This window comes from Poecile atricapillus, chromosome 2, assembly GCF_030490865.1.
Source record: "Poecile atricapillus isolate bPoeAtr1 chromosome 2, bPoeAtr1.hap1, whole genome shotgun sequence".
NCBI lineage: Eukaryota > Metazoa > Chordata > Aves > Passeriformes > Paridae > Poecile > Poecile atricapillus.
Window position 1 is genome coordinate 30,971,295 of NC_081250.1, and position 23,447 is coordinate 30,994,741.

The window sequence follows — 23,447 nt, forward strand, 5'->3', positions numbered from 1 at the left end:
CTGACTCTGAATTTAAGAATTCTGATCTTCTTTTTATGTCTCAAGTAGAAACACTATTTGTCACATTTGTTCCCATGTATTTTGAATTCCAGATTTGCATTTTCAAGGCTTTTATTTATAAAGGGACCAGCCAGTTTTTCTACATTCTACAGGCTCGGCACCAAAAGAAGGAAAAGACCCCTACCAATAGAATTTGGATCCCAGATATCTTATCTGTCCTTGCACCTTTGTGAATGCAGCAGAAATGGTGTGGTGGTATTTCATAATTTACAGCAGGGCTTCAAACATTATGAGCTTAGAGAATATATTCTGCTCTCCTTTCCAAAGTGGTAGTTGTACTGCACTACTGTGTTGGATATAGAAGAATCACCTCTTTCCCTGCACTACCCCCTACTCTCACTAACAGGCCAGGAATTTAGGTGTTTGTTATAAATATCTGGGTGGTGTTATTGTCAGTACTTTCATGTCATTCTCAAGCAGATTCTGATCTGCAACTCCAAACTGCTCCAGGATCTACAGCTACCATTCCTAGAGATGTCCTACCATCCTGAGATGTCACAAGAGACTCTGGTGAACTATGGTATTATAGTTGTGCCATGGAGCTAGTGATGAACCTCAGCCAAGTAGTTCCAAGGTGGATTTTTGAGTATTTTTTTTTTTTAATTTACTCTTGATTTTATTAAGGCACTTTTACATGTTTTTTTGCTGAGGCAAAGAGGAAAGGAAAGTTACTGAACCACCTGCATGTTCAATGTGCATTTTTCAACATATGTGATTCTCTGCACCCTTTTATACCATGGTTGTGCCTTGGCAGGTTGTGTTCAGAGCTGCTGCAAAACTACTCTCATAAGGGGCACGTATATGGGAAAGATTTATCCCATGCTTCCTGCTGCAAAGAAAGAGGAGTATCAAACAGAAGGGACAATGGCAGCTATAAAGAGCACAAACAATCTGTAATGTAGTGAAGGAGACAGTTTAAAGAGAGGTAGTACCTGGAAAGGGAAGCACTTCCTTGAGCGTAGTTATTTTGCAATGACAGTATCTGTATTCTTCATGAACCTGAACAGTCTTGGTAGCAATTTCTAAATTAGTAATAAATACTAGTATATCAGGGCCTCTGAGAAAATTCAAAAGCTCTTTGGGACAGTAAGTAAGTGAAGAGAAATCTTATAAGGTGTTTTTTTTTACTTAAAAGCTTAGCCATCCAACTAATTAGCACAGAGTTTAAGTGATGGACTTAAATTGCAGCAAAGATGTTCCCCATGTTGTAATTAGATGGGAAAATCCCTAACAGACTTCAAAAATTCTAAGATAGTTGATTTAAAAGAGTATTTTATGCCATATAGATTCACAAAACAATTTAATGTAATTTATAGAGGTTTTTATGGTGTGGTTTGAACATTAATAGGGTTCTATTCAATACCTGTCTGGGAATATGGGTATGAATCACCAAATGTTGCCAGTCATCAGCGATGCTCACATCAGAAATTCATGTAGCTGTGCTGTGGGCAATGCTGCAATACTGAAAAATCATAGACTTTTCATGTGTAACATATGTGTGATTTGATATGAATATTTTATATTAATATTATGCTGTAAATGTTCTGTAACAGATGATCTCCCATTTTTCATGGCTGTACAAATCACTAGGTACGGCAATAAAGTTTGGGGTCAGTTAAAGCCACATACCTGCTACTTTAACATACCCCCAAATGTTATTGTTGGTGTGGAGAATTGCCAGTAACTTCTGACCTTGACCATGACTGTTCAGCCTTCATTTTTCTCCTTTTGAGCTTGCTTCACTCTTCTAGAAACGTTTCAATATATTGTACTAAGGTGCAAGCATGACAGTTGAGCTTTGCAAGATCTTTCTAACAAGAAAAAAACCCAAAAGATTTCTCTAAAATCTCTGGTTTAGATTGCATTTTATTTGTCATCTTTTATGAACAAATTACGAAATATACTTCATTCACAAATTGGAAATATTTACAATTTCTTTACAACAAGGCATTATTGAGGTTTTGAGTTATGGCATTCTTAGAGCATTCTGTCTTTCAAAACAAAGACATTGGTGGTGTTTTCAGCAAACTGTTCATTTACACTCTGGATGTGAAATGGGAGCTTTTTGGAAGATTTGGAGATTTTGCACTCTCTTTTGATATGATCTACTGGGAAAACTGAGGCAGGATACATTCAAAATGTGAGGAGAGGGACTGTGCAGATGTGTTGCTGTACCATGCCATGATCTGAAGCCATCATATTACACCAGATGCTGCTAAGTGGAGAGGAGAAAAATATTCTCCTGAGCCATTCTTCCTCTGCCTTCTCCTTTGAGTGGACTAAATGCAGTTCAGTTTATTTTCTTTTCTGATTTTTGAGTCTTCATGAGAATAAGAGTCTTGCGAAGTCTATTTCAAATACTATCACAATTCAGAAAGATTATTCAGACAAAAAACTGAGAGTAGCCAGGAAGTGAATAAATATTGTATATTCGCAAAATGTTTAGGAGACAAATTTTGAACATGGTTCTAAAAGGGAATCGCAACTGTGCTGGTCTGCAGTTGTGACATTTGAGCCATAAAAAGCTAAGATAGTTTCATTTTCTTAATTTCTTGGAGTCTATTTTTTTTCCTGAAGAAAATTCTAAAACCACTTCCTTCCATTGAACTTTTAAAAATTCCTTAATATACACTTCCATTATAAATCAGATGTGGGCCACCATTGCTTAGGTTGTCTGTCATTTCCTAGAAAAAGAATAGAAAACATTACTTAAAATTACAATTATTGTAAGGTTTTCAAAATTCAGTTATCTAAGGTTGTGTTGTAATCTGAACAAAGTCTGAATTTCAAACATTCAGAAACACTTTAAATTTTCATTTAGCTTGATAAACCTCATTATAAAAAAAAAAAACCAACATTTTTTTCCTATAGAAATTAGGTACGTTTGAAAGCTGATAGACTCATTGATAGTGATTGAGGTGGACATTACACTCAGACCACATATACAGCATTGATGGCATCTGTACAAGTCTGTGATGTTGTCCTTTGAAATTGCACCAACTCAAGCTTGTGTGCTGATCTACAAAAGAACGAAATGGCAGTTAAGTCTCTGTTTCCATTCAAATCTCAATCTGTGCTGACATGCTACAAACAGATGCCATTCAATGCTTGCTGAAATAGACATTTGGGAAGTAGATCTAGATCCAAACAGGATCTAAGGGTTTTAACTGCTTGTTTTCCCTTGTGATGGGACTGATTTTAGTTTTCCCTTCATATACCAGTTTACAACTTTTAGCAGTTTGGGGATTGCTTCTCCAGTGGCAGGTGAGTCATCCCAGAGCAAGCTGACCAGCTCATGAGTCAGAATCCTAAAGCACCTAAACCAAGATTTGTTTGGAGATAGATTTTCTAATTCTCAAATTGAAATCCAAACAATACCCCCTTAGCAGCTGTCTAAGCATAGAGATGGCGACATTAAACAGTTCCCTGATCTTCAAGGCTGCAAAACCACATCGAGTTTATGGTTGGAATTACCTTATTCTGAGCAATTCCAGGCCTATTTAATACCAGATTGAAACTGGATGAAGAAATAAGTGATCTGCTACTTATGTCCAATGACAGAGAACATTCAGCTATGGCAAGAGAAATGGGTACAGGCAAATATGCAGCTTGGAGTATTTCTAAAATTCAGGTAGATGAAGTGGAGGTGCCAGTGTCAGAATAGTTCTAAAATAGCTGCATGATGATCAGAAGCTCTTCTCTGCATGGAAAGATTAAATTCACCTCTTCTTCCTCCTAGCTACACTTGGAGAAAATGTGGAATAAAAGGGATTTATTTGTCCCCTCTCTGTGGAAGCTTCTGTAAAAAAAGTGAAGCAACATTCATTGGGCTAGACTGAGAGAGAGAGAGAGAAAAAGACAGAAAGAAAAAGCCCAACTCTATAGCATAGTAGCTGAGATTTGTGGTAAAGAGAAGAAAATTATATGACCTGGTCTTTATTACTGTCTTACTCTATCTCTCTCTTCTTTGAATCCACAGCATTTGGCAAGAAGAGACCAGAACTCAGAGTAACATAAAGCTAAAAAGCACTGATACCTCCTTTCTTAGGTGTTACCAGCTACATTTTAAAGCAAATTGCAGGACTTAATTGTTCCCTTCACAGTTTTTGAAAGAAGGGATGTTCTAGTCTTCCCTACAATGTAAGCTTAAGCTCATCAAACCAAGTACCAATTAATACTCCTGAATCGAGCATAAGCTTCAGAGAAAATCAGGTGTGAAACTAATTTTGAGTATTTTCTACTACTCAGGTCTCCATTTGCAGATGATGGTGTTGGATATTTTCGTATTGTATTTGGTATTTGTTATTTGGCCTTGTTCTCCTCATATATTGAAGAGGAATGTGCATGCCTAACACTAGACTATGGATCCCAGTTTGGGGGTTGTCAGGCACTGTCATTTGCTTATTTGTGGGTGCCTAAAGCCTTTGTTGGATCTACACAGAAGATATCTGTCAGCTGGGAAAGAGACCAAGAATACCAAAGCCATTTAATAGTAACTATCAGTCAGCCATATTTTGATAGTAATGATCTGTCAGAAGGCTATTCATGAGCTTCCTTTTGTCAGCTTCATCACTTGAATTGTCTGCAGACATCAGCTATTAGAATATCACCATAGCTTCAGAAAATATCAAACCCCATTTATTTTCCCCAATATTTCTACTTAAAAAAAAAAAGTTAATTTCTAAAAAAAGTTGTTGAATTCAGGGAATGAAGGAGCACACAGATTAGAAGCAGAGTGAATCAATGGTGGCTACATCCAAATAAGAGTATTTGGATGCCTGTAACGAGGGTGAACATTTTAAATACTCAACTTACTTCCAGATTGCAGCGTTCACCACGTAGAGTTATGTCACTACCTGGAAGCACCATTCCTGCCTCAGAGTGACATCACAGCATCAGCCAACTTTGATTAGCTGAAACTATGACTTCCTCGTAGAGGTGGCCCTTCCTGAAGTGACATAACAACATGGTCGCTCCCTAGTGTTCAGCGTACCTTGGAGGTAACTCTGGTGTCGGGGGAATCACCGGACAGCTGGGCAGGTCGGTTATTTCAATACCCCTCAATCTCTAATATAAATATAACAATTATACAATAAATATAGCACAAACAAATGCACATGCAGTACATGTCTACATTACTGTATATCAGTATAAATATACAATATAGTCTTATATATAAAACACTTCTTAGCTATTTTCTAAGTTAGGGTCTAATTTAATGTAAGTTTTTAGTTAGATTTTGTTGTCTTTTAGGGGCATGCCATGAGCTAGTGTACTCAAGCCTGCCATCAGCAGGCAGTGTATGGGTCTAAGAAGTCCCAAGCCAGGCCATGTGTACATACATACATACTTGGCTCCACAGCAGACATGCCAAAGTCTGCCATCAGTGGGGCACAACCCCGATCTGCTGAGTGTGTGCAATAGGCTTGCTTTACACATACACCGTGGCCCTTCACCCAAGATAAGTGGACACCTGGCAAGTCCTTGCTGCTACGTGGCAAAAACCTGAGTAGCTCAACAGGCCAGGAAGGTAGGCAGTGAACAACTGTTACACGTGGTCTTCCTCACCCCAAATTGATAGGGTTGGCGGCTTTTTTTTTATTTTGAAAGGTTTTTTTCTTTCCAAGCTGTTTCTTCTTCCTTTCCCTCTCCTTTTCTCCCATTTTTGTCCTTGTCGAGTTTCTCTGAAAGTCAATATCTAGCCTTTTGTCAGCAAGACCATCATACTTGCCTAATAGCTCATAAGAATTCTTCATTTTAAAGTGAGATGGAGAAATATATCTCATCTGTTGATTTTATCACCCTGCTTTATGCTGTAACTGCTACTATTTAACTTTTTAAAACCTGTTTAAAACATCATCTTTTTAATATGTTTCAAACATCCTCTTTTCAGAATACATTTCAAACATCATCTAAGATTAATTTAGTTTATAATTCTACTTGGAGTCTCATCTCAGTTAAGAAAGCAAAGAATAGTGATGAGTTGTTTTTAACTGCTATATCATGTTTTTTAGGGAATCTGAAAACAATTCTACAGTCTGAGTGAACTAATCCTTACTCTGCTCTTCAGAGGTTTCAGTAGACAACAGACTCTTGAACTTAACAGTAATGCAAACTTGCATGTGGAGGTTTAGGTGGGCAGTCCACTTGACTTTTGTTCTTTTTTCTGCTAATTTCTCAAATGAAAGCCATTGGATAGATACTGAGTCCAAATGCAAAACACAGGGTTACAGTGAACATTTAACTACTCAAATATTATTCATATCTGTTAAGTCAAGGAGGTAATTTTAAGAATTCCATTCTATTAATTGTTTTGGCCCTATGGGCTCAGCTTTGGGAGCCTCAGTTTCAGCACCTAATTATGTTCCTATACACCTTGTTTTAACAGGCTTCCTGTTAATACAGAAAGGAAGTAAATTCCCAGTGCTGCAAATGAGACCGGTTTCATTTGGGCGTCTAAATATGCCCTTAAATACTTAGGTTAAGTCACCTACGTTTGTGAACTGTGGCTTTTATGTTTAAATAACCTAATTTATAAGCTGAGTACTTGGGAGAGGAAGAAATTGATTAAATCCTGGAAGCATGCAATGATGTGGTTACAGAAAGCTTTCTGTGCTTTTTTCACAGTACAATACATGACAATTCATATTAATAAGGCTTCCAATTATTTAGGAAGTGCTATATTTAGCAGCTAAGCCCCTGAATAGCTATACAATGGAATTATGTTGAAAATGGATGTACTTCATTGAAATGGATGTACTGCAAATATACAGTACCTAAAAATAGCTCCATATAATGCAACATAATAAAACTTACACAGAATGTCAGCATTTCATTTTCCAGAAGCTCTTTCTCATATAAAACTGAAAACTGAATACATCTCTTGCCAATTATAAACATTAACACATACAGTAACATTTCAGGAGAAGCAGAACAAATAAGGGAGGACACACAACTCACTTTTTCTGCCATTTCATGGGAGTGATGCAGTGAATGTTCCCTTTCTGAGAACATTCTCCTTTGTTCATAGCTGGCTAGCCGACAAGTGAGCCATGAAGAAAGGGTGCAACCACCAATTCCAATGCATGCAAGAGACATGGAGGCAAGATGCAAAGAATAGAGAGCAGATGACTTCTTTGTCAGGGCACGAAGAAATTGAAAATTTAAGATTCCTCCTATTAGTCCACAGATGCAACAGGCAGAAAAAAGTATCATCTGTCAGGAGAGACAAGAAAGGTTATGTCACAGTAACATTTTTCAGAGATGGATTAATGCATATAAAATATGAGATAACTATAGTTAAATTCTTTGACAGCATCACTGGCTGCAAAACACTGCACAGACACTTGTTTTTAATTCTTAGTTCCCACATTGCTCCAAGGGAATATATTAATTTCTGGTATACAAGAGTTAAGATTGATGTTGCATGTATAAAAAAGTTGGGTAAAATGAGATAAAGTTAAAACCTATTCAGTGGAAGGACTGCTAGAACACAAAACTGATTTCCAGCTGTTCATGCAAAGCAGTAACATGACCGAATGTGTTGTAATTTTCTATTGTGCAGTTTATCACCCTGCCTCAGGAGTGAATGCCTCATGTATTTGTAGTGAATCTCTCTTGCTTTGTGTGCATTCTGACTTTGCTTCCTGCTCAGTTATAATTTATTCAGTCAGTTAGCAGATTGGAGGATTTCTGAAGATTTTTTGGGGTCTTTGAAAGTGTTCAAGGTGAATGTACTGGTCAAAGAAGCAAAAGAAACAACAAAGAAATCTGTGATGTTGCTTTACAGAAGGTCAGTTTGGTGACTGTATGGTTGATTGGTTGGTTTGGTTGATTTTAACTTGACTAAAATGTTCCTGGGAATTTCAGAAAGCTGTGAAACAGGCTGCAATCAATGAGACATTTTAAAAGACCTTCTATTGCTTTTAATTTCAAAGATGTTACTGTTTCAGGATGTGCATTAATCTCAAATGATTCAGGAGCAAAAGTCCTTCTTATGGAGACAAATGATTGTATTATTCACTTCCCTTGGCACTGCTGACCTGTCCGATGATGATCTAGATGGGCCTGTAATGTTTCTCAATATGGCTTTGTGTATGTACTTATCTACTGTGGTAGCGAAAATTTAAGGAGCCTTACAGACTACTTCTGTACACAATTGGGATGAGAATTTCATCAGTAATGTGACATTGAGGATGTATATTGCAGTCCACTGGAAAGTGACTATTCCATGAGACCTCTGGAACAGATGGCTTTTAGAAACTGGCTATGGTACACATGTTTTAAGAAACATGATTGCCATTTTAACAGAGTTTAGGGTAAGTCATTGATATTAAAAAATAATTGGAGAGAAGTTTTGATTCTCATCACACTTATGCTTGTTTTATGTGACTTCCATCTGCATGTGGCAGAATAATCAAGCTGACAGAAAATTAGGACTGGCATTATCACTTACAGTAAGATCATGTCTTTAACATAGTTCTGCTGTGACTTGTTGAGTAACACCATTTTGCTGCAGTCAGAAAATGACTGTACCTGAAGAGACATCCCTTTAAAACCTACATACATGTGTTTCAAATTGCTAAACAAACTAATCACTTAACAGCTATAATATCTAGAAACTAACTTGGTCAGCAGCCTTACTGAGATGGCAACCCAGTGTTGGTTTTTGAAGAAGAGAAGATACAGACCAGTGATATTACTGAGAAACATTTATTGACTTGACATAAATCTATGTCAAGTGACTTCCAATCAAAGTTTATCCAGATACGGGTAAATAGGGATGTACGGCTTAAATAGCATGACCTTGTTTTTTATGACTATTCCAAAATGTTGATTGCTTTTTTTAGATTGCAGACTTGTAATTTTTCTAATTGTTTATCAAGAACCCTTGGATGCAGGAAACCCCCAGTAAAGAGTTCAAATTAGATAAGTAAGATTTTCAAATACATATGTGTTATGGATGCAGAAGAAAAACTTACAACAAGTCCAGATTTTTTTTTGGCGCACAATATTCCACATACGCCGCAAAGCAGGAACTGCAAAAAAACAAGAAACCAAACAATTATTTCATCATTTGAGGTATGAAGTTCAAATCCCTCTGTGTTGCTGTGGTGGTGACCACAGTTTTGTCATTGGTTACAGTTGGCAGTATTTTTTTCACAAACCTTATGTTTCAGGAGGTTGTAACTCAACCATAAACACTCTTATTAGATAAAAAACTGGAATGAGAAGTTCAAGTGACCATGATAACTCATGAGAAAAGAAAGCAAATCTGAATTTTAAGCTGCTTAGATAGACAAGTTGGAAAAAAAATCCCCAGTGTTGCAAGCATAAAAATGCCTTTTTACTGTTTTTCTCTCAGAAAAGTTTAGCAAGGTACAAGTCAGTGATCCAAATAATTTAATTATAAGCATAGCATAGGGACTTAATGCCCTGATCCTACCATCTGAACCACTGAAGGATCACATATGGACCGTTGTCTTCAAGACCGTGGAACTCTGGGTGAAAATATAATTCAGTCATGTCCGTGGGTGCAGGTGTAAATATGAGTACATCTGTTGGTGTCACTACTCTGGGCATGCAGAAAGATCTGTTTCAGACTCTTGATAGCCCAGTTCGCAAGAGAGAGCATGAAAGTATCTGTACCTTTTTTTTTATGTCATTCTCTCACACAAACTGATCTGCTAATTGTAGCATCAAGCATCAGGAAAAAAAAAAATACCAAAACTATAAAAGTGCCTACCAGCTGATAAAAATAGATGATAATGCTTAAAAGTGACCTCTGACAAAGACCAGTGATGTCCTCTGATGTCTTTTTCCTCCTACAGAAAAGTTTAACAAGGAAAACAATGAATAGTCCCCAGGGGAGTAGGAACTACAGTAGTGTATGAAAGCAATAAGGCCTTCTCCAGGTGTTAGCAATACTGTCAAAAGATTTCCTTGATACCTCATAAACTCCTTTATTAAGAAATCTATGCTACTTATTTTCAATAAAGCTAACCCTACTCCCCCATTGGGAAGTAATTTTACAGTTTGAAAACACTATTTTTCCACACCATTTTTGCATTGAGATAGTATTTCTAGCAAAAGGCTCTGCTTGACTCTGATTCAGAATTAAATCACATAAAAAGATCTGGCTGTTACATAAGAAATTAAAAAAATGGAAACAAACCAAAAACCTAAGAGTTTCTATACAGCATTCAGGGTCTGTGTAATATATTGCAGGTACTTCTTATGCACTCTAAAATATTGCAGCTTCACTATTTCAGTTGAGGAGTTGCCTTAACTCATAGTTTATATCCCCCTAACTAAAGTAGTTCATGTGTATAGCTAAGTATAAACCCTGAGGTATCTATTTACTCTTAGGCTCATGAAAACAGTTCCCCATAAAGAATGTAGATATTTACCTTTACACTAAGCATGAGGTGTGAATTTAGTACCAATCTGATGATGGAGAGGGCTGGGTCATGTGGACCATGGTACTGAATGGCTCAGGACATACCAAAACACACAACTGGTAACTGCTGCTAGAACCCACTGACTGGAATAACAATAAAACAAAACAAATCACCAGGGGAAATGCCCCCTCTGCACCCTTCCCACAGGCAAAGAAGATTTCAGCTCATCACATCTGCTTTGTAAGTGTTCACTCAGGCTTTCTGTGAAGTTTTGGGGTTTCACTTCCAGTCTTGCCATTGCAGATTGCCTTCAACTGAAGGCATGCTTCAGATTTTCACATGTTGTGTTTTGTATTTCTCAAAATGCAGAAACCTCAAATTAAATTTGTTGAAGACGTCTTTGTAATTAAGTTCTATTCAGTCAGACTTGATAAAGTGGATTAATAATATATTTCCTCTCTGTGGTGATTGAATAGGATTGAAAGGAAATTTTTGTATATAGGAAAATTATTTAGTGTTGGAAGAGATCATCACAGATAGTTTTAACTCGTTAACTAGTTTAAAAAATTGTGGGTTTGATAATTTACCTTCAAAGCTGAAAGAGAATGTCACCCATTTTTTCAGGAATGCTTTAATTCTGCTCCACTTTGAGTCAATGAAGCTAATCTATGAGCCCTAAGGTACCAGTTTCTCAAAACAAGGGGTGACTGGTCTATTTAAAGTATCTGACTACCTGGAGTAAAGATCTGGATGCAGCCATTAAATGTACATGAAGTTGGTAATGATACTAAACTAGGAGATACCATGGACTCAGTTAAGCGCAGAGAGGCCTTACGGTGAAATATGAATAGACCTGAGAGCTGAGCAATCACCAACCACAAGAAATTTAACAAGAGCAAGTGCCAGATTCTGCACCTAGGAGAGTGTAATCCTGATTATACATAAATATTGGGGGTCAAGAGTTTGGAAAGCAGCCACAGGAAAGAGATCTGGGTGTCTGGCTTGATGACAAATTGAATGTGAGTCAGCAGTGCCCTGGCAGCAAAAAAGGCCAACCATGCCCTGGGGTGCATCAAGAACAGCATCACCAGCTGGTCGAGGGAAGTGATTGTCCTGCTCTGTTCTGCTCTGGTGCAGCTCCTTCTTGAGCACTGTGTGCTGAGTTGGAAGCCACAGTATCAGGAAAGCATCAAACTGTTAGAGTGTGCCCAGAGGAGGATGACCAAGATGGTGAAAGGCCTCAAGGGCAAGACTTATGAGGAACAGCTGAGGTCACTTGGTTTGATCAGATTGAAGAAGAGAAGACTGGAGGGTTCTACATAGACTCTACGTATACTTTACATAGTCTACACCTTTCTCAAGGCAGGCAGCAGAGGGAGAGGTGCTGATCTCTGATGATCAATGATAGGGTACAAGAAATGGAGTGAAGTTTAATCAGAGGAAGATTCTTAACTGAGAGGGTGCTCAGTCACTGGAATGGGCTCCCCAGGAAAGGGGTCACATAGCACCAGGTCTGTCAGAGGTCAAGGAGCACTCTGGGTGCTACTATTAGTTACATGATTTAGTGTTAGGAAGTCCTGAAAGGAGCATGGGGTTGATGATCTTTATCGTCCCTTACTACTTGAGAAATTCTACAATTTAATGATAATATTGTATTGTATCATGTATACTCTGTATGTATTTTCTCTCTCTACATCTACAGTATTTGTACATATAGGCAAGGAATAACATGTTCCATAGTTAAAGAACTAAAAGAGTTCTGTGTATTCTAACTCAGAGGAATTGGATATTCACGCTTCCTCCACACTCTTCTGTTTAATCTTGAGGTCATGCTGAAGTTTTATAATCCGTATGGCTATGAGATAAACAAGTTGTGAAACTGAATGCACTCAAGTGCCTGAATATGTTAAAAACCTTGGAAGAAAAGCATTCAGGCAGTAGCAAAGCATTATTGTTATTTAGGCTGAGGGGTTTTTAAAGATGACAGTGTATTGCATTCATAGAGAAAAGATTTGCCCAAAACCCAGTATGGATACTTATTTATGTCAGCTAGCATTTTGCAATTAAAACCAGTGGATGACTTTGAGCCACAGGGTCAGGCAATTATACCTCATGCAAAGCTTTGAAACTTATGAGCCAAGTTTACAACTCTCTTCTAAGGCTGATTCACTGGAAACAGTGGGAACCTGCTGTATGAAGAGAGTTTTAATAATACCCATGTCTCAGGAACACTGCATATGTACAGTTTCTTTAGCTAAGCTTTTCAATGTGGCAACATCTAGAAAGGTTAGGATTTCAGTGGGATATTATGTGATTCACTCTGTTCTCTGCTTTTTGATGGCATAGAGACTTAAGACTTTTTTTTTTTTTTTTTTTTTTTAAGTTGTGATGCTATAGGAATTTCCTGTAAAATTTTTGATGTCTCAGTGTTGTGATCAGCATAAGTGAAAAGTGGATGGGAGAAACTACACTAGCTCTTTGTGCCAGAAAAAGGATGCAGTAAAAATCAGATTGAAAGTGTGGTTTACTTAGAATCTTCTATTTTATAATATTGCCAACTGGAATACAGCCATCAGGAGCTCTGTTGTCTTGACACTCTAAATTCTTGGCTATCCTGAAAGACTTCATGTCAATATGTCATAACAATAAAACTTGTTTTGTAACTGCTGAGCTACTCTGGACTACAGTTTACCTTTGACTAATACTGTCATGGTGAGGACTTGCACTTTTGTACTCGATCACTGATTATCCTTAATCAATTTTTACCAATCAATCTGATGGACTCTTTAAATGTAGTTATATTTTTTCTAACCATGTATTTCCTAACCATGTAACCTAACTTACCTGAGGTAAGTTAGGCAAACAGACTTATACTGAAAATACAACAAATCAGGAGTGGAAAAGGAATATATCACTGAAGATAAGTTTCTTGTAAAGAATGCTCAGTTGTTGAAGTGTTCACAGCTCATGCAGAGAATAAGGCTAAAACATTTCATTAAGGATAAACTAAGCTAATAAGCTCTACAAAATGCCCTGGAAGCCAGAGAGGGATGTCTCATTATTGGACTTACATTTTAATTATTAATCATAATAAAAAAATTAAAATAAAATGCTAAAAGAATAATAAAATAAAATGCTAAAAGAATAATAAAATATAATGCTAAAAGACTGAAAGGCTCACTTTAAAACCTACATAGGTCACAAATTACACTCATACCCTATTGATTATAGGTTACTTTTGGTTCCAGACTTATTCATACCTGTTATACATACATGATTTGTGTCAAGACTAGAAGAGAAGTCATGTATTGAAACTCTTGGCTCAAGTCCAGAGAAGGGCCAGGAAATTGGTAAGAGGGCAGGAGCACCTCCTCTAAGAAGGTAGGTGGAGAAAGTCTGGGCTGTTCAGCCTGGAAAAAGAGAAGGTTCAGATTGACAGAATATTCTGAGACTGAAGGGAGATCATTGGGTTTGCAAGGAGACCTTGTAGCAACCTTCCAATACCTAGGAAGCTGGAGAGGGACTCTTCGTCAGGAACTGTAGTTACAGGACAAGGAGTAAAGAGGTGTCTGGAAGAGGGGAAATTTAGACTAGATCTCAGGAAGAGATCCCTTACTGGGAGGGTGATGAGTCGTTGGAACAGCTTGCCCAGAGAGGCTGTGGATGAACAAACCCTGGCAATGTTCAAGGCTAGGTTATAAAAGGCCTTAAGCAACCTGGTCTAGTAAAAGGTGTTCCTGCCTATGGCAGGGACAGTTTGGACTGGATAGATGATCTTTAAAGTCCCTTCTAATCCTTATAGTATGATTCTGTGATTCTTTGAGTTTATGAGAATGTATCATCAAGCAATACACAGGGGCACAACCCTTCTTGAGTGAATGAAAAAATCCAATGAAAGATACTACAGAGCAAAAAAGCTACTTAGAGACTGAGTGCCTCAATCGCAGTTTCAGTGATGATTCACCATGGACACACCAAAGTCAGAATCACTATGAAAGCACCAGTGTGATTGCAAAGTGATGCAATAGTGTCTGTTTGTCTGTGGAGTTTTTGGCATTTCCACTGCAGCTGTACCTGATAATGTTCCATATGCATATTGGAAAATGTCTCTTTTTGTCTGTTGAACTTTGGAAAAGAACCTCAAAGACCTCCCAGAAAAGTGAAATGTTTATTTTGAGAGTGCTTTAATTTACTTTATATTGAATATTGTCTTGAAACAAAACCTCAGATCCAAAACCCCATAAATTTTGGTAAGAAGGCTAAAATCTCAAATTATATTCAAGTTCTGTGGTTTGGATCCATCCCTATTTCATATTTTCTGGAACAAAAGGCTTGGCTTCTTTCATTTCATTCTGGAAAATGTGTACTTTGTCCCTGGTATTCTGAAAAAAAATCCAGTTTTAGTTAATCTGCAGGAAGCTAAAGATTTGTTTCTTTCCACCATGCAGAAGAAAAGGAGCTATTTTTATTTTACATCTTGAAGCTAAGAAACCGTTCTGTCTTATGTTTTGAAAAGGCAAAAGCAATGGTGAGTGTAATTCCCTTGAAAAAAATGAAAACTGCACATAGAAAAATTTTCTGGACACAGGCAGAACAAAATAGTAGAGCAAACCTGTTGAATATAAGGACAGCTTGATCTCTAGTCATTGTTCATGACAAAAAAGACAGCTGAACTGTATACACTGCATGGAAAGTCCTCTATGGGTCGCCCATATGTATGTGATGAAACAGAGGAACGGAATTATTCCAAAATGGAATATAACACCGTGAAAATACAAGTGTATCATACCTATTCAAATGACACTCTACTTGGAAGACTAAACCATCAAGACAGAACCAACAGCTTCACTTTATCTACCCTTGTCAGGTAGTAAAGCTGCATAAGCGTGTGACTTCCAGGACAATAACCAGGAATTTGAAATTAGTAATGTAAAGAAAGAAATATTCTATTTAAAAATGTTGTTTCAACTCCATCTAAATGAGAAAAAAGCTGTAATCCCTAATGGATGTACTACGCAGAAATCTCTAATTGTAACTCTTATTCAAAGCAGTATTTCAGAACAAGGATTCAATTTTCTTAGCACAGACATAAAGGGCACAGATTCTACTCATGAACACAAAGACATCAAACTAAATAAAAATTACAGTAAGCAAGAAGATCAAGCCTAGGTATGAAGTTTGCCTGTTACCTCCACAGAGAAACACAATAATCTCTTTAAAAAGGGAGATGGAAACATCTAATGATGTTGCTGTCCCATGCACGTGATTGTGGGGACAGGAATGTCTAGCTGGCTGAAAGGCATCCAGAAACAGAACCAGAAGCAACAGCAGTGCCAAAACCCAACCCTGTGTCCCATCAAATGTGCCATGCTGAGAGGGGAGGCTCTCTCATAGCTGAGGCATAGTGTTAAATCGTGTCTAATCTGAGCCAATACCTCATCTGGCAGTGTGCTATTGCCTCTTATCAGATCAGGTTCTGCTACACTTCTCACTGATTCAAGCCATATGCAAGCAGTTTAAATTCCATCTCAGTCCCTATGATTGGTGTTTCCACTCATCTGGTTATAGACCTACAGAGATGCTTTAAAAATGGGAAATGGTTTTTAGAAACAATCAAGGAAATTAAGAAGTGTGTTTCTGAATCTGAAAGTTTACCTGATGTCAGTGATTCAAAAAACCTCCATCTCTAAAAAACACAATTCTCAGTGCAAGAGAATAATGTTTACTTTTTGTTTGTTTAGAGCCTATCAGAATAACAAATAAATATAATGCTTTTTGTTTGTTTTGTATCAAGTATTTGGTTTAGAGTGTGACTGCTTGCTTAGCTCAAAAAATTAAAAAATGAAAGATTATTCCTTGCAGTTGAATTAAAGTCTCATTGTAGTAAAACATTTAAGCATATGCTTAAGTCAGTCTATATTCAACAGATCCTCTAAATATAATCCAGGAACTAGATGAACCATCTTCCAGCTTGGTTTGTGCCTCTGGAGTCTCCAAATAATAAACAAAACCTACTGAAAGACCTCAGCTGAATACAGTGAATTGTCCTGGCTCCATGCAAGGCAAGAAGCTTCCACCCTTGGTACGTCCTTCCCCTCTCTAGGTACAGAACTCTTTCCAGCTTCTACTGAGCTCACTGAAAGTCCTGTGATTCATTTCATCACGAGCGGGAGCCAGACAGAAATATGGTCAGTTTGATGAAAATGCAATGCATATGTTAAAATAAAGTAGGATCACATCTGCATTTTGTTGCATGCTAAACAATAATGTGATTTTTTTAGTGCTGTTTTTGAAAAAAAAAAAAAAAAGTTTGACTGTTCTTTCCAAACTAAACTTGGCAACAGTTAAATCTAGATGTAAAATTTAGTGGTTTAAAATTTTAGGCCACCAACAGTCTAATTTAACAGTCTAAAAAGTTTTTCTTGCTCTGGGAAAGTCCATGCAGACTGATGCTTTATCTTTTCCTTCAAATATTGGATTAAAAAGAAAATAAAGTAATTTAAATCTAATATTTCAAGTGCCAGCTTGGAACGAATTTCTGTAGCCAAATGCAGATTTTTAATGGGCAGGCAGACTTCCATTGTGATAAAATCACAGATCATGGAAACAATAATTCTGCCTCTATCTACAGACAGGCAAACAGACCACTACAGAAAGTGCATATCTCTCAAATACATTCAGATATTTGCTTTATAAGGGAGGAAATGATTACTTTTGGGGGGCATAGCCATAAGTGAATCATCGGGTATCTCTCTCGCATATGAAGATAGATGGCATATTTGTCTAAAGATGTGGCTTTCATCTCCCATTCTCTCTCTCTGTGAGGGAGACTCATTTACAGCAAGGATTTATTCACCACTGCAGAGTAAATGAGGATTAGAGCCATACACATGTATGTGTGTGTGTGTGTGACAATCTATTCACTACTCATAGTGATAGTGATGAAACCACTACGTTCTAAATATAGACAGAGAAGTATGTCACCATTAAAAAAAAATAAAATAAAATAAAAAAATCTGTGAATACTTTTTGGTTGATTGTCTTCTGACTTTTGTTGTTTGTGCAAAAGCCTTTGCTATGGATGCTGTCATTCTTACTACGTTATTGTTAGTGGTTCAGTGTTCTCATTGGTTGAATTATTCTATAGTATGACATATAACTGAATTGGAATGGTGGATTTCAGAAATATCTCTCAGTTTCTGGGAAACAAAGAAATCTGTGAGAAACTCATTACAGCCTGTAGAATAGTTTATCCCAATACAAACATAACAAACAGAAATAAAATTCAGAAATCAACAACATGTGCACTTTAGGGTATTTGGAACTGTTTTTGTTGTGGGTTTGGTTTTGTTTTTAGCATTTTTTTGCAATTTAACAGCCACGGCTTATTTTAAAAAGAACAGATTGGTGATGATGTAAACTGGATAGTTGTCTCCACATGCTCCAGACAATTTGAGAAGATAGTCACACCTTCAGTTGTTTTCTTATGGCTACTTTTTAAACAACTGGTACTATCTTAATCCAATTCAACTCCAATGAGAACAACAGATTTGAGACTTATTTTTTTCCATTTTTATGTATTTTTTGATGCAGACATTACCTATGCTTTCAATTTCTTCATTCTGGTGTACTCTACTTTCCCTGGCTTGCTTATACATCATTCAGGGCATGCAATGATCAGGGTACTTCAGCCCGTGCTTAACTTCACTTGTATCCATAGTGCTATGGATGGAATTCACATGGTTAAAATGAAGTGTGTTAGTAAATCATCTGTCTGAATGAAGGCAGTGAACAATAAGAACAACTCTTTTAATAGAAAAGCTAACGTTTGTCAAGTGCCAAGTATCATAGGGAGGCAAGTATAGAAGATAGAATGTGCATGATTTTTAAGATGCCCAAATTTTAGGAATTCAGGTTAAGGTTTCCATGGTGATGCTATCTTCATCTACTTCCTTATGAACTTGGGTCTCTGCAGAGTTCCACCCACATAAAGGGATATAACAGGGTCAAAGGTTTTCAAGTAAATTGCAACAGGAGGAATGACACTGTTCAACTTAAGTGTTTTGTATTTTAACATGTCAAAGAATTAGTTTTCCTTTAATGTCCCCTTCTTTTCCTTAGTGTTCACTTTGCAAAGGAAAACCCTGATTCAAGAGTGTGAATTGGAAAAAAATAACATATTTTATGCATGACATCCTTTAAGACAGGCAACACAAGATCAGTGTAAGCTACAGTGAGCAGAAAGGAGGCTTATGCCACTTCTGCAGCAGGACAGTCCTGAAGGTTGTCCAAACAAACGTTTGTCCAATTGTTTAAATTTGAAACTAGTTACTCATGGCCCTAAGCCATGGAGAGAACAGTAAATCTCCCTGGAAAACAGTAAATCTCTGGCCCCTTTCTTGGCCTGCCTGCCTCACCTGCTAGTCCCTTAGTTAGAAGAATGCAACCTAACAGTTTGAACTGCTGGAGTAGTAGAGAGTGGTATAATGGTGACAATCTAGACCACAGATCTTTAATTCTAGGAAAAGTAAGTCAGTCTTTAGAAACATGTCACCCCACTCTGCACATCACTTTGATTTTCTCATGTCCTCTTCTACATGAAGCATAAGCTTCTTGCTTCCACTTTGCATTTTCTTTGAGGCCTCTCTCTGCCTCTCCAACCTGCAGTTTTTGCTCAGTTCCCAGCACTGGATGTCAGCCTCTGCTGGCTCTGGTTGTCAGCATCTTTTGCCCACTTGTTACATTTGCAAACAAGTCCCTTTGGGTTACCTTCCATGCCTCTGCAGTCACACATGAGAATAATTTCCTATAAACATCTGCAAAACCCCTTCACTCTCCTCTGTCTTATTCCTCTCTAAAACTCCACCTATGAACAGTTCTGAATCAGCCAGACTGCTGATGCAACCACCTGTTATACCACTCAGTTTTGGTTTGTTTTTTTTTTCATACTCACACTCTTTTACATTGTATCTGTCTTTTACTACGATTATAATGTCCTTGGAAGCCAACATCCAATCTAATAGAATCTTAATCTATGCCTAGTACAAACTCTGCAGTAACAGCATAAAAATGAATGAGGCAGTTATGCAGGAAATGTGCATCGTCATGAAATGATATCAGCTGTGATAGCATTGTCACAAAATGCAATCACTGCATAAAGTACTGATCTCACTGACTGATCAAAGCTCTTTGACCTCACTGAAACCCAGGAAACTGACCTTTGCCATTAAATCATCAGATAGACACATGGTTTTAAGCAATTTTTTTCTTCATTTACAATGATTGGAAACCTCCCTTTTTGAAGTGATTTTGATACCATCATTACCTGTTGGCCTGGTAATATCATTTCCTGTCTGATCTAGTCTTCATTTCCATTTCTCACCTACCTGTTCTGCAGTGCAGAATTAAATATGTCTTTATATACTGCCAAAAATATTTATCACTTTTGTCAAGAATTAGTAATTATTGACAATGGGGATATTACATGCAGCACTTTGTCTGAATGAATATATAAATTAGAGGAGGTTATGCTGGTGAATAATCAAGAGTGTTTACATTTATCATGTTATCTGAAGCAAAGCAAATAATCCTTTTAGAAATACTGCTGTACAATACAAGCTGGCCAAAACCAGCTTTGGACTTCAAAAATGCCCACTCATGTTTGGACTGAACATTCAACATTTTCTGTTCTTTGTTTCATAAATATAAATAACCATTTGGAGGAAAATTCTTCCTAGAAACATGCATATCTCAAATGAGAAAAATAAACATTTTTGAGAAGTGAGAAATGCTCTGTGATATGAAAATGCTACTTCTATTAACCCATTACTGGGTTTTCTTTTTTTTTTTATTTTTTTTGGTACATTTTACAGGAAGCTCAGGGCACCCAGTACACAAGAACATCGTTCTCCTTTTCCTTCCCAATGCCTCTTCCTATTTTTCCTCCAAAAGCTTAGGACTTAGCTAGCATACCCTTGACATTATTTAAAGCACCTTTTGACAGCCTCCTCATCATGGACAGGGCTGTTCTTTTTAAAAAGAAAAACTCACAGTCAATTTAAAAACCCTAAGCTACGGCCCGGGTTTCACACGAAACATCGGGCTTTCCCAGGTGTGAGAGGGGGTTCAGAGAAAGTTCAATTGCTCGCAGCAAGACTGAAAAACGGAAAGCAGCGCGAAAGAAGAGGTCTCCCCCCGGCCGACACACACACATCTGTCCCCGCCGTGCCTCCCACTCGCCCCACCACTCTGCACATCCTACCCCAAGCACATCGGAAATGGACCCGGCGCCGTCGGGCAGCATGCACTCGCGGGAGGGAAGGGAAGGGAAGGGAAGGGAAGGGAAGGGAAGGGAAAAGGGGATGCCTTCGCACGGTCTGATCATCACCATAAAGAGTTAAAGAGAGAGTGAAATGGCTAACGTACACACACCCCGCTCCATACCGGAGAAGAGTCTCCCAGCTGAGGTTTATGCTCTGTGAGGACCAGGCTGAAACTGACCGCCCCCACGGCCACGCTGGACACCCCTAACCCTATCTCCAGCACGGAGAGCACCAGGAGGCTCCCGATGATCTGGCTGCTGGTGCACATCCTCCCTCGGTCATCCTTCCTTCCCGATCAGCCGGGGAAACCGCGCATCCTTCTCCTCCTCCTCGGGCGCTCCCGCGGCCCTAAGTCGCCCCCAAACTTTTCTTCCTTCGCCGGCAGCCGGGGCGGAGCGGCGCATCCGCGGCCGGCGGGCGCTACCGAGGCACGGCGGGGCGGCCCCGAGCGCGGCCCCGAGCGCGGCCCCGAGCGCGGCCCCGGGCGCGGCCCCGGCGCGGAGGAGCTCTCCAAGGTGCCGGGCCGGCGGTGGGTGCGCGGCTCCGCGCTCCTAGGGGCTGCGCCTCCGCCGGGAAAGTCGACCTTGTCCGCTCGCCTCCTGCGCTCTCATTGCAATGACCTCACCGGGATTTTTCCCCCGCTTCTGGTTTCTCTCCCCCTTCTCTTCCAGGGCTGGGGGGCGGGGGGTAGAGGAGCGCGGCGAGCCCAGCCCGGCTATACTTATGTATGAATGCAGACCCAATGCTCGGGCAAGGCGCACGGCAGCCCCGCCCCAGGGCCACAAGGCACGGCACCTTGCCGGTCCTCCCCCGGCGCTCTCCCGCTCGCACACCTCCGCCGTCCCGCCGCGCTGCCGGACGCGGGAGCCGTGCCAGCCGCACCCCTGAGAGGTCACCCTTCTCCGAGTGAGGGGTCCGCAGGCCTCCCTCCTCTCTCCTCCCAGGTGCTGCTGTCAAAATTCAGGAGGAAGCCCGTCTTCCTCTTGTATTAGTTAAAGGGCTGGAGTATGCTGTGCCTCACCGCTGCAAAACTCTGGTCTTCTGCAAAACCCTAGTGCCAAAACAGGCGATTTCTGTAGCTGTTCCTGTCACTCACAATGGCCTGAACCGTATCCGTCCCAAAACAAATAAGCAATACATCAAAACAGGACAAGAGATTCAGGGCTACTTGAGCCATGCTGGATTGCTTAGTAACAATCTTTATTACTGTGCCTGAGATACAGAGAACGCTTTGCCACTCTGGCTACAGTTCTTCAATCCAGATGTGTTGCACAGCACAGACACTCAGTCTAGCACCTTGGCTTTCCTAAATATGGATCACCAACATTTGGATATTTACCTTAAGAGGATGGCAAAAGAACTACATAGACAATTACATCTCCCAAATCTATACCAGGATTAAAAAATATTGGCATCCTGCAGGATTTAATAATTTCCCCTATATACATGCTATTTTTTTATTCTTATATGGAATCTTTCATAAAAAAAATCTGCAATTCTTAACCTGTATATAAATCCTACACTCAGATGTCAGAATCCAGAATGGCAGTCTAGACTTGTCCAGTATTTCATGGTGCAATTTGGTAGCAAGAGCATAAGATTAGCAAGGTCCTGGCTGAATATTTTTCTTTGGACATCACAACCTGTCCTGTGTTTTGAGAGCAGGTATTATATACACTTGGGAAGACTGGATACACCATCGCAGGCCAGAATTTACTTCTCATTTGTAAAAATCTTCAGTACTTATTTGTGGTGAGCGGAGATAGTCTGGCATCAAAGTCTGTCACCTTATGGTGTTTATGCTTTTTAGGTATCCAAGAGTAAGAGTAAGATCCTAAGACAAGATCTTAATGCTTTCTAGTTTAAAACTTTATCTGTTTCCTATTTTTTCACACTTTTCTCACTTCACAGAACACTTGACTGTCTACATCTAAAGGAAAGCTCTGTTATAGTTAAAGCTGAATTGCCCCTTTTCATCTGTTATGTTTTAAATGGTACCTGACATCTCTTATCATTAAAAATCAAGGCACAGCATAAAAGTTCCTAAGCTACTATATTTATGTAGGAGGATGGAGAAAGCACAGATTTTCAAGTACCCACATGGGTGTAGGAAGGTGTTTCTGCAATGACAGTATCCTTATTATGTCAGATTGTTATAAACGATGAAGTGTGGTAAGGTGCAATGATTTTACTGCTCAGAGTATATTTTACCAGGTCTATGAAATCCAGTTGTGATAAGAGAGGAATTGCATAATGGCAGATATAATTAATACATTTAATGCTTGCAGCCAGATAGAGAGCCTGTCACATCAGAATAGAGCTCATGTGACAGAAATAAGATTTCCATAAACAGCTTGTTTTATGTAACATTTCCACTTCAGTCATAATAAGCTGCCAGAAAGATGGAGGGAAAGAGACCTTGTGAAAAGTGTGCCCTAGATAGAGATCACTTCATGCAATAGTTAATAAAACAGACACATAATGCTAGAGTCCAACAGCAGGAGAGGAAGTGCCCTGGGTGCTGCTTTTTAATCAGCAGGCTACAGAGAGGTGAGGAGCTAAGCAAGACCTCAGCCAGAGTTAATCACTGCTCAGGAGGAGCACCCCTTCAAATAAAGACAAGGAGGAAATATAAAGTTCTAATCACTACTTTTTAAAATGAAAA

At 38.9% G+C, this 23,447-nt stretch overlaps 1 protein-coding gene across 2 annotated transcripts; it reads right to left on the bottom strand.

The window, feature by feature from the left end:
• Window positions 1-1,910: 1,910 nt before the first annotated feature.
• On the bottom strand, window positions 1,911-21,265 carry TMEM196 (transmembrane protein 196). 2 transcript variants are annotated; one of them, XM_058832563.1, is made up of 4 exons: window positions 20,904-21,265; window positions 9,042-9,098; window positions 7,021-7,275; window positions 1,911-2,744 (listed from the first exon to the last, which is right to left on the bottom strand). In XM_058832563.1, exons 1-4 carry the CDS (start codon window positions 21,048-21,050, stop codon window positions 2,682-2,684), a joined length of 522 nt encoding a protein of 173 aa, XP_058688546.1. In that variant the 5' UTR covers window positions 21,051-21,265; the 3' UTR covers window positions 1,911-2,681. The 2 variants fall into 2 exon arrangements, with proteins under 2 accessions (XP_058688546.1, XP_058688545.1); XM_058832562.1 differs by having other exon boundaries at window positions 20,886-21,264.
• Window positions 21,266-23,447: the final 2,182 nt, after the last annotated feature.